Raw genomic sequence first — 12,424 nt, forward strand, 5'->3', positions numbered from 1 at the left:
CTCACTTGGCCCCAGACTGGCATGAACCCAGAGGAAAGGGCAGGATCCTGCTCAGCAGGAGGGCAAACACAATGCATTGTCTGTGAAGGTTCCAGGTCCTCTTTGCTCGGGGATTTGTCCAAACTGAATTACTCTACACATGCATTTTGCCCTCTGAGCCAAAGCTTCCTATTGAATAGCCATATGCATTATTTTAAAATGTTTGCCAGTGTGGCAGTCAATAAATATTCACATTCTGTGCCTACATTTTGTAGGTGGGAAACTATGCACTCATGGGCCTCCATTGTTCTCTGGTGTGGGAAAATGTCTGGGGGTAAAAAAAATAACTTTATGGAAATTGTAGAGGGAAATAGGATTGCTGCTCCCTAGATGGAATGTTGCCAGCACACCTGACTTCCCACTCACTGTACATGCTAAAGGTGGGTGGAGTAGAGTACACTCTAGCCAGGCTCTTGCAGAGGCTTGAACTTAGTGGTCCTTCCTGGCTGATAAGCTGCACAGCAGCTGAAAACCAAGGGAGATAAAGGAAGGTGTCCTGTTGATGAATCAGCAGCTGTGGTGGAATCACTCTCCTTGGGCAGACACATTATGTATTCTGAGATAGCCACCCCCAACGTACAACCACTCCTCACAGGGTAAGCTATATGACTACAGCCACTCAAGCTCCATCTAAACATAAGCAAATAGTACAAAAGTGAATTCAGAAGGGTGAGAAGTTAGGAAAGACTCCATTGTAACTTCTGGAGTCAACTGACAGACTCAAACTGTCTTTGCCCCTGTGGGGACAACTATGGGGTAAGAACAGTGTTCTGTGAATGGTAAATTATTGTCTTGAGCTGACTTTTGTTAGGGATTAGAGGTTTTTAGTATAGTGCTTTGAATTAAAATGCTCTGAATATATTTTCGGGGTCAGCTACCGTCACCAGCAATCCTTGAACCTTAAAATGTCAGAATTCTAGGTTGCATACAAAGCAGCAGGACCAGGGAGGGGATTCTATCTCTCCTGCTTGCCTCTTGTGTGTGCATCCAGCTCTGGGGCCTCCAACTTAAGAAGCATATGAAATTGTTCAAGTGTGTGGCCTTCACTGATAAGAGGACTGCAGCCACCTCCCATGAAGACAGGCTCAGAAGGTCGGGGCTGTTCAGCTTGAAGAAGAGAAAGTTAACTGAAGACCTCATGGCAACCTTCCCATATCTGCAGGGGGCCTACAGGGAAGCTGGAGACTTCGTCAGGAACTGTAGTGACAGGACAAGAGGGTGATTTAAAGGAGGTATTAGAAGACATTTGTCACTGTGAGGCAGGTGAGGCACTGGTTATGGATTGCCTAGGGAAGTTCTGCACGAGGCCTTGACCAACCTAGTCTAGTGGACAGTGTCGCTGCCCACGGCAAAAGGGTTGGGACTAGATGATCTTTAAGCTCTATTCCAACCCCCTAGCACTCCAAATTAATAAAGATTGTTATTCCGTAACCTGTTAACTTGGACTTTCAACGGCGCTGACAGACTAATCAATCATTAAAGGCTTTCAGGAAAACCTCCCCTTTCCACGTGACACTGGCCGGCTGTTTTGCCGCGGCCTCCGCCAGGGCGGCTGAAGGGCAGGGCGTCCCGGCTGTCTTTGCCGCTTATCTGGGCGCGCAGCCCCGCCGCCTGCGCTGCCCCGCCCTCGCGGAGCCGTGGCCGCAGCGGGACCGGGCGCCTCTCCGGGGGCGGAGCCGCCGCCGCCCGTCCCCGCCCGCGGCCCGTGCGCGGTGGCGTCACAGCGTGCGGGCGGCGCTGCCCTGGCCGAGGGCGCCGGGCCATGGCCTCGTCCGTGGTGCGCGCCACGGTGCGCGCCGTCAGCAAGCGCAGGATCCAGGCGACCCGCGCCGCCCTCACGCTGGTCAGTGCCGCGGGCGGGCAGCGGGCGGGACGCGGGCACCGCGGCACCTCGCGGGTGCGGGAGCTGCGCCACGGGCAGTGAGGCGGCCCCTGGCAACAGCGGGGCGGGCGCAAGGACGGGACGGGCCGGTGTCGGTAGTCCCAGCGGGGCGGCTGCGGCGGGCGGGCTGCAGCGGGCTCCTCTTCACCCTGGCGAGAGCTGAGAGGCGGGCGGTGGCTCCTGCTCCGCGGCGGTCCCGCTGAGAGCAGGCCCCGCGCTCCGCCGCTCCGTCTGCGGAACCGCGGGGCCTGGTCGCATAGACACTCCAAAAAAAGTATTTGATGAAATTTTTCAGAAAAGGGTAATGCGTTACTTACCGAGGCTGACGCGTAGGATCTTTCCAAGAAGGCTTTACATCCTGTTGTTAATAGTAAAGTGCGTGCATTCTGTACTAGCGGCCGTGCTGGAGAGGCCAAACTTGAAAACATGGTGTTTGGTCGTAGGTTGGACTCGGTGATCTCAGAGGTCTTTTCCAACCTCTGGTTCTGAGAGCACCGCAGAGGAAAGTACAGCCATGTCTCCGCAGGAGCAGGGGCAGATCGAGTGCACAGAGCTCAGTCGCTTGTCAGAGCGCGTAATTCCTGCTCAGGAGTGGGTCTCTAACAACAAGAGTGGTAGTGGTAATTAGAAAGGATTTTCTGCTTGCAAGTCTGCTTGAAGTTTGCTTTGTGTGTTTAATTCGGCTCGTGGTAAGAACTTCACATTACTAAAGCTTTTCTTAGTGTCTTAGAAACTTGTGGGAATGTAATGGAAATTTCGACATTTGCATTTAGTTCTTGCATTTCTGCATCAACTAGATCTGCATGAATGGTGAATTTTAGCTGCTGATAAGTCAGAGGTCCCCTTAAGGTTGATGGGGAGAGACATGTAGGCTATAAGCTCTCTATATCTAACTGATTTTTATCTGTAATGGATATGTGACAAAAGTTTTACAAGAAAGAGTTACTTGATTGAATTATGATGGTGATTTTGGAGGAAAAAGTTGCAAAGAAACAACATGGATATTGACAGGCTTGAGAGGTGGACAAACTTCATAAAGTTCAGCGAAGTGAAATGCAAGGCAATCCCAGGCACACCAACAGGTTAGGTGGAGAATGGATTGAGAGCAGCCATATCAAGAAGGACCTGGCTGTGATGGTTGATAAGAGGCTGGACATGACCCAGCAATGAGCACTTGTAATCCAGAGAGCCAAACGTGTCCTGGGCTGCATCCAGAGCTGCGTGGGCAGCAGGGGAGGGAGGGGATTCTGCCCCTCTGCTCTGCTCTGCTCTGCTCTGGGGAGAGCCCACCTGGAACCTGCATCCAGCTCTGGGTCCCAGCACAGGGAGGACATGGAACAAGTCCACAGGAGGCCACAAAGGTCGTAAGAGGACTGCAGCCACCTCGTTTATGAAGACAGGTTGAGAAGGTTGGGGCTGTTCTCCTTGAAGAAGAGAGGGTTGTCTGGAGACCTCACAGCAACTTTCCAGTATCTGCAGGAGGCCTACAGGGAAGCTGGAGAGGGACTTCTCAGCAGGAACCACAGTGATAGGACAAGAGGGAGATTTAAATGAGGTATTAGGAAGAGCGAGGTGTGACACTGGAATGGGTTACCCAGGGAAGTTCTGGATGTGTTCAAACCCAAGCCACTCTGATATTCTAACAGCCAAAACCCCCACTGTTACGGATTAAGGATTGAATTTTTGAGGTACCTGTTTGCTGGCAGTGCGGGTGAGAAGAGGTTGTGTGCTCTGTGTCAATTGGGTTGAGGAGACATCTGTTTTACAGCAGTGTGTGTCTTACAGGCATCAGCTTTAATACATGCAAGCACTCATTGCAAATATACAAATAAGCAACAAAAAAAATCAAATTTATATGTATTCTTTTGTCTTTCAGACCCCTTCTGCTGTCCAGAAGATAAAAGAGCTTCTGAAAGATAAACCTGGCCATGTAAGTGTAGATAGAGTCAGTCTGTAGGGTATGCTAAGGTATTAGTACAACTCATGATTGCAAAGCATTTCTGGCTAACTTAGAAGTTTGAACTCAACACTGAGGTATTTGTTAGAGATGCTGACATATTTTTTTGGTGAGGAATGCATAAGCTTATTTGTATATCCAGCTTTGTTTTGTTATAAAACGAAATGCAGGAAACAACTGACTGTAAAGACAGTTCACTGTACAGTTACTGTTGAGATTAATGAAGTTGGAAAAACTTTAAGCTTCAGATATTTTTGAGCTACATTTTAATGAAACTCTTTAGTATGACCTAGTAATGATTTCTGATAGGGATAGAGCTCTTCTGCTGTTGTTATTTAAGTTCTTGTAGGAATTCTCATTGTGAAATATGCAGTAATAAAGTAATACTCATATGCATTGGAGAATATCCAATTCTTAGGAAACTTGCCAGACAATGTGTTTTTTTAAGTAACCAGTGTTTCACCAAATTATGAGTTTGTCTTTTCTTCTTGAGGGAAAGACACACATAGGCTTCTTTTGTAATCATTGTAAAAACAAGCATTAGGTTTTTTTTACAGTAAGTATTGTTCCAAGAAGAATATTTCTTTTATTAACCAAGGCCATTGTTTGTTTTGCTTCCTGCATGTCTGTAACTAGACTTATTTGTTCTAATGTTTTAAACCATCCTAAGGAAGCCCTGGGCCTACGCTTTATATGGTCATTCGTTTCCTGGCTTTAAATGGTGTCTGTGTTTTCCAACCCATTATTTGTAGCAGTTCCTGTAGAGAAAGGTATTTCGTCTGAAAGGATCAGATGCAGTTTGTCTTGAGAGCCCATTTAATGAAAAGTGTTACATTTTGATACATTTTTATCACAATATATGACATGGAGAGTGAAGTTTGGCTCTTCAGTTAGGAAGCGCTGGTGCGTAGAAGGTGATGTGGATACTTCTTAAAGATTCTTGCACACAAATAGTTTTCTACTTTGTTAAAACTTCTTGATTTTCTCTTTACATGGATGCTCTTCTTGTCCGACTTGTTGAATGCTGTGAATGTTAGAAACGTTGGCTTTTAAGGCCAGTTAAACCAATACACATATACGTACGTTGATTTAGGGAGGGGTTTGCTTCTTGGCAATAGAGGTAATGAAAAATCAATGCATGTTTTTCAGAACTTTGGTTTAAAGTGAGTTTTCTGACGGTGTCAAAATAAGGGCAGTTACTAGATTATCACAGAGCAAGAGTTCTGTGATAATCTAGTAACTGCCCTTATTTTGGCCTCACAGCTTCATAATTATGTTACTGTCATATGACCTGAATTACCATCTGAGTAAACTGTAATTTGAAGTCACAAAATACCTGTCTTTGAAATTTGACTGTCTTTTTGGGACTGTCTTTTTGGTTCGTATATGACTGCCTATGGTTCATTACTTCAAAAATTGAGCATACTGGAGGGCATGATCCACTCCAGCAAGGATCAGATGGGTTTTTTACCTTGGCAGTCAAATTTATAAAAGAAAAAAGAAAAAGTTACCTCTTATCTGTTTACAGTAATTCACTTTTGCATTTAGGCAGTAGAGAAAAATAAATGTCAGCACTTCATTGTTCTGCATACTTTTTACCTTGATGTTCTGAATAGGTTTTAAAAAGGAAGTCGTGTGTGTGGTGGTGTTTTTTGTTGTTTCTTTTTATTTAGGTAGGTGTGAAAGTAGGTGTTCGTACAAGGGGATGCAATGGACTTTCTTACACATTAGAATATACAAAATCGAAAGGAGACTCTGATGAAGAAGTCGTTCAAGATGGTGAGTTTCTGGTGCAGCAGCACAAGATTCTGTTGGGGAGGGCATAAAACCTGGTGATTTTGAGAGAAGACATCTATATTGTCAAAGTTTTGTATCTTCCTGGATTTACAGACTTTAAGAAGGGTATGGAATGGGTTACTGTCTGCTATGCATGGGAATTGCATGGGAACAAAGCTGAGATTTGTTGCTGTGTTCTATAGCTTATTTCCCTCAGCATCATTTTTTATCCCCTGTCAAAAAGCAGATATTCGTCTGCACACATAAGTAACAGTTCCAGACCTCTGCCAGACTTCTATTGGTAGAAAGAAAATAGTGATTGAAGTGCCCCACATCAGGCCAGGGAAACCAAGTTGTACTAGTAGTCTTTATACTTAGCTTCCTCTTTTTTTATTCCTGGTCAAAAGTGAATTTCAAAGTGAATGATGGTTTTGCTGTATGTAATTTCTGGTTTTCTGTTCTTTTCAAGGGGTTAGAGTGTTTATTGAAAAGAAGGCACAGCTGACACTTCTAGGAACTGAAATGGACTATGTAGAAGACAAACTGTCCAGTGAATTTGTCTTCAATAATCCAAACATCAAAGGAACATGTGGCTGTGGAGAAAGCTTTAACATCTGACATCTCAGGATTACTTCTTTGACTTTCAGCAGCCCAAAACACTTACTATTATGACTTTCAGATGCAAATGCATTTTCTTCAGGTTTGTAGGCTGCGTAAAGTGGGGATACTATTAAGAAAAATAAAGTTACATATTCGAAAATATAAGCTGTGTGTTAAATTCCACCCTGATGTAGTTACACTGTAATTTCTGATGAATTGGGATCTAAAAGGTAAGAATAGTGAGTGCTGCAGTAACATCTCTGTACTTCCACTTGCCAAGGAAATAAAATTTCACTGTTCTTTTCCTCTGTCATTTTCTTTGTCAATCCTACTCGTACTTCCCCATTCAAAACCCATTTGAAAGAATACATTGTGTTCTGCTTTGATTTGGGGAAAACAAACAAACCAATGGACAAAAAATCATAACCATTTCTGTGTGAGTATTTATAAAGATTTATATATACAAGCACACAGTCCTTGCTTACCTTGTACTTTTCCAATGCTTTCATCTTTTTACAAGTGCATTTTCTGGTGGTTTATTTTCCCTTAAATTCAGGGAAATAAAAATGTTGTTCATGTATTAATATAGTGAATACATTATGGTAGTGCCTGTTGTAGAAATGCTTGGAAGAGTGCTAGCCTAATTTTAATTATTTTCCTTTCTTTGTTGAAAGCATAGTCCCTGCTGTACTTGGTCATTTTCAAAGCATGAAGTATCTAGATACTGGAGGGCTAAAAAGTGATACGCATGCCTTGTTTTTCACATTTCAGTTTTTTATCTTGCTTCAATTAATTTGCAAAGGTGGTAAAACTGCTTCCACATTCTTATTCCCCATGTTCGCAGAATGTGCTATGTTTGCACCAAAATCTGTGAAAACTTATTGAGAGACAAATCTCAGATTTCTCATTACTTTTTTTTTCTGTAATCATGCATGCTACTAATTTAGAGTTAGAGTTTGAACTCTTTTTCATAACTCTAAGTAGTAGATTTTTTTCACCAAAGCTTGTGGTCCCCTGTGTTTAACTCCTGTCTTGGATTTAACTTGATAACAGGAGAAAAATCATTTTTAATGATGAAAAACCCTTAGTATTTCATATTACTTTAAAATTAATCTAGGCAGTAATTAAAATACTGTAAGAGGCCATTTTTTCTTTGGAATTTACTTAATCATAATTTTGGTTTTGTAAACAAGTGTCTTTCAAGCTTATACAATCTGCAGCAGTTCTTCACTGGTGCTGATACAGAACACTAAGTCTCTCCAGACCTTCCCAACCTGGTATGAGAGAGAAACTGTTGCACCCTTTTATCTCCTCATTGTCCAGAGATGACATTGTGCAGCTCAGGTGCTCACTTGTGCAGAATAGAAGGTGACATGTCTGCTTGAGCAACAGATTCGAACAGCTGGTGAAAATAAAAAAGAGGGGGCAGCAGGAGTCTTGTAGGTGTTGAGATGGGAATGATCTGAGAGCATTAAGGCTGTGTGTTGAAAATCCAGAGATCATCTTGATGTGGACAGTTGTACGCCACATATCTGCACCAACTGCTGTAGATGTGGCATTGCACCTACATTTTGGTTCTTCCCTCTACACCTTTTCCCAGAGCAAAGGGAAGAATAAAAATAAAAAATAAAAAATTACGCTTCATCTGCTTTGTGTAGTGCACAGGAACAGAAGATCAGAATTACTTACAGTCTAATAGTAAACACTTGAATTTTAGTTGAATATCACCTTTTGATGTAAAGACACTATTTCCTTCAACAGTCAACTGTTGCACACAGTTACTCCATATAGTGATTCAGGAATTAGTGGTAATACACTGGTGAAGTGCTTCTGTAGTGATGTAACTCTTTCACTCTTGCCAAACAAAAACATGGAGTTCATGTGACATAGTTGCATTACATCTAAAACTCCAAGCTAAGGGCATTTCTTCAGATTGCATTTCTTTGCTTCTTGCTAGAGATAAGACTTTGAATGTGGTAACACTGATGGTTGCTAAGAGTGCTGGTACTTACTCATTTAACTTGTTTTGGGGTGGAGAGCATTGGTTTGAGGTTTATTTTAGACCTGTGGCATGTATAGTAATCCTTTTTGTGTATTTGTGTATGCCTTGAATGAAAGTTTGCACTTTTGTACTCCCGTGAAGCAATCATCTTAAGTTGTCACCTCACTAAGACAACTAATGCACAATATGTTAAACTGCTAAAGTGCTATTTACAGTTGCATTCAAACTGTATGGTTTTTTTGTTGATTGGTCCATTATAATTTTGTGCAACAATGTATGTAGAGTCCTCAATTACAATAAATATAGCCTGTTGGTAACCATGAAATATTCCTATCTTGAATGATTTTTTAAAGTAATAAAGCACTGGGGGAGAGAACATGCTTGTATGCTGGGGTTACAAAGTAGACACAATGCTATTGTTACCTGACTTAGTATTTCCCCAAAATATTAAACATTTCCAGATATTAGCAGCATTGAAATGGCATAGAAATATATGGCAAAAAAAATTAGTTAACTGTGTACACAAGATATTTATGCATCTGGGAGAGTGCACTGTTAATGCACAGCCTTCTATTAAAATTCATTACACACTATTCTCATGGTAAAAATTCTAGCAGACAAGATGAATGTATCTTGAAGGCTTTCACATACCAAAAATGTTTATGGTATGATTCAATGTAGGATAATGATTTTGATTGAAGTAACTGCTGACATAAAAGGTTTTTGGAACTGGTTAGGCATTTCCAGGATGAGAGTCAAAGGGTATTCTTCACTGTTGCACTTCAGTGCTGTATCATGGCACTCATATTCTATAGTGTACTATGTCCGTGACACGTTTGGGGCTTTCTCTTAGATACAGTCTTTGCAGCCCTAAAGGTTCCTTTTGCTGTTAGATGAAGATTCTGAACAATAGAAGGTGAAGTAATGAATTCTGGAAAAATGTCAGAGGTCATTGATACAATTGCATATTCACGATTCTAGAGAGAGAGACAGGAAATCCTTCATACAGTCAGGAGCCTTTCTGTTGGGAGTTCTCTAAGAACTTGTGAAAAACCACTTGCTTGCTCAACCAGATTGATATCCCTGTTCAACCAAGTTTTATAGCTCTTTTTGAAAGGCTCAGGAAGAATTTGTTTAGGAAAAAAATGAGTAGCTCAATATGCAAGTCAACTGGACATGAGGTGATGGAACAAAATTAAAAGGAGCTACAAAATAAAGATTCAGGGGCTTACTTTTTTATGCAGAAGAAACTTTTTTTTTAACTTAATTCCAATATGCTCTATGTTGCTTCTATTGTTTTTGTTGATTTTTTTTATAATTGTAATTATTATTAGCCCTGTTTCTTTAAATCAGCACCTTCATTGGTGGAAAAAATCTCCACCTATACCACTTTATGCTTAACACTGGCTGCCTGGCTGTTCATGACACAATTTTTTTATGATGCTAAAATTTTGCAGTTTCTTCTTGCAGAAGAATTCCATAGTTGTCTGATATGTCAGAATGTGCACCTCAGTCTTCAACCCAAAATAACCCTCAAAAGAGTGCTTAAATTTTAAAATAAAATCATACTTTGAAATTACTTTTTCTGATGACCCATACAACTTTTTGTCTGTGAAGTAATCTGCCAGCCGCTGAGCAGTTTGGGCTGCTGTGCACGTTACTGCCACTTTTAACACCTAAGAGATGTCCTGCTTCAATATGGTGAGGAAAATGTACATACTTAGTGCAATTCCGCATGCATTTGGGCTTGAACAGCATTTGAATAGCAAAATTTGTATGCAATGTCTGGCGTTTTTCTTAAAGAGAGGTACAGCAAGGGAAGGTTAACCACTCAGTTTTACCAGGGTCTTTATTCTCCCCTCTTATGCTCCCTTTCAGTGGGCTGTGCCTCAGCCTGTCCGTGCCTTAGCCAGCAGCCATGCACCCCAAGCTTCTCACACGAGAACCCAGGGGCCCCAGACCCTATCTGTTTAGGGAGAGGGTGGAATTCCAAGGGCTAGTTCATGGGAATAGATACCTACTGACACTGGGTGGCAGCAAGTTTCCAGTCCACACGTTTCAAAAGGCAAATCGCCTCTTTCCTCATGTCCGTGTTCCAATTTTCCTATTAGATTTCCCAAATACCAGAGTACTTCTGCCTATACAGGTGGAAAGCATTGCTCAGCTCAGCTGTTTGTCTTTCTTGCATTTTTTTCTGTGCGTTATGTCTGTTCCTGACACCTGGCAAATGACCACAGAAATCCAAATTGTCAAACCATTTCCAAGATGGAAAGAAAGCAGAGCAGCTTTCTGACCAGCTTTAAGCTTTTGAAGCATTGGGTTTTTTCACCATTCATGTTCATTTTCACAACTTCCTGCTAAGAGATAGGTTGGCATTTGGCTGACTTGGGTTCTGGACATAAACTCAGCAGAGATATACACAATGTTAAAGCTTCCTAAAGCTCACTTCTTCTTAGTGATCTGTTTTATACATCTACACAGTGTTCCAGGCAAACTACATTTTTTAATTACTTTTGGGCCATTTTATTAACCAAGGCATAATGCAGATTTTTTTTTCACAGAGAAGTTGACATCCGCAGTCTACTACAAATATTTTAGGATATGCATACTACATATGTGTTCAAAGGAAATGTACTCATCATTATTGTGGACTGTTTGGGAACATGGTTGTCTCTCTCTTCTGTGATTTACTTTTATACTCAGCCTGTGGTTATTTTTTGTTTAGATTTTACAGGGTTTTTTGCAAAGATGGTTTGTTTGTGTTGTAAGATGATCAATTGCTACCGAACTGCAAATTTATCAAAACTGCTGGTCTTCAAAAAATTTAAGCAACAGAAAAATTCGGAGTCATCCAAGTTATATATTTTTACAGTCTTGCACCATCAATGTGAAGATTTTCCAATATGCTTTTCAAGAATTGTCATCATCCCTCACAAATACTAAAAATCAGCAGCAAGGTACCCATGTTTTCTGCAGCAAGCACACATCTTTTCTCTATGCTACGTTATTAGCAGTAAGATCTAACAACTGCAGTGCTACAGCATGTAACAAACACAGCTTGCTTTCTAATGAGCCTGTTATTAGCAACTGCTCACAAATAGATGCTGAAGAGCAAAATGCTGAATCAGTAAGAGCAGGAATAAGAATCCCACACAGTTCCATATCTGAAGATGTCAGTCAGCTCTCTTAAAGTGAAAAGTACCTGTTGCTGGAGGACACAGAGAGGTTCGTCTGTGAGCCATTGAAAAAACTTATACTTCCTTAGATGTTACTGCCAGTTTATTTGATCCAAGACAAGTATTTCAGGGCGAGAGAGGGGAAGGAAATGTTGTGCAAAATAAAACACTTTAGGAAAGAAAAAAGGCTCCAGTCAAGATTCAAGATTTCATTCATGTCTGCATTACACAAGCCTGATGGTGAGCAGTCTGTACTGATAATTATTTATGGATGTTTCAGAGTACTACAAATCAAATTATTCAGGAACCACAGAAGGAAAATTCTGATGGAAAAGAAGGAAAGTCTGAATTTGAAAAGTCAGCTAGGATATAGGAGTTCAGACGTTAGACTCTGAAGAAATTTGTCAGTAATAGAAGCATGAATATCTGGGATATGAAAAGATATTTGTCAAAGCAGAGGTAGGCAAACAATCTGCTACATTTTTTTACACAAAACAAGATTTTTTTTTCTACAAAATCATTAAAAACAAATATTAAAAACATATGCAACCCCTACAGGCGTTTGGGAGCACTTTCAGATACATGTGCATACAGGTAATTGATTCCTACAAAAAAAGCTTGTGAGTTGCTCCTATTGCTGAATTCAGTGGGAAACTTGTAGTGGATTTTGGTGGGATCTGGGTTAACCTACACAATTTTCTCCTCTTAAAATCATGACACAGTACACCTATTGTGAAATGTATTAACAGGCTGTTTTTTATGAATCTGCTATAGCTAATGGCTTGCATATACTGTGACCATTTTGTGCAAAGAGGTTACCATACCAGTGTATCTTTAGTTCTACTTGAACAACAAAGGGAGCCAAAGCAATACTTTCCATATATCTTCCCTCCTCTCCACCTTCATTACTACAAAATACTTCAGGGTTGCATATGAATTTTTCATCTATTACCCTCTCTCTGTGTGTGTGTGCCTGTGTGTATGCATGTCTA

At 41.3% G+C, this 12,424-nt stretch overlaps 1 protein-coding gene across 1 annotated transcript; it reads left to right on the forward strand.

Moving 5' to 3' along the window:
- The first annotated feature begins 1,754 nt into the window (after positions 1-1,754).
- Positions 1,755-8,581, forward strand: ISCA1 (iron-sulfur cluster assembly 1). Its single transcript, XM_058044343.1, has 4 exons — positions 1,755-1,882; positions 3,798-3,851; positions 5,552-5,657; positions 6,124-8,581. Exons 1-4 carry the CDS (start codon positions 1,802-1,804, stop codon positions 6,270-6,272), a joined length of 390 nt encoding a protein of 129 aa, XP_057900326.1. The 5' UTR covers positions 1,755-1,801; the 3' UTR covers positions 6,273-8,581.
- Positions 8,582-12,424: the final 3,843 nt, after the last annotated feature.

Source organism: Melospiza georgiana, chromosome Z (genome assembly GCF_028018845.1).
Source record: "Melospiza georgiana isolate bMelGeo1 chromosome Z, bMelGeo1.pri, whole genome shotgun sequence".
NCBI classification, from domain to species: Eukaryota; Metazoa; Chordata; class Aves; order Passeriformes; family Passerellidae; genus Melospiza; species Melospiza georgiana.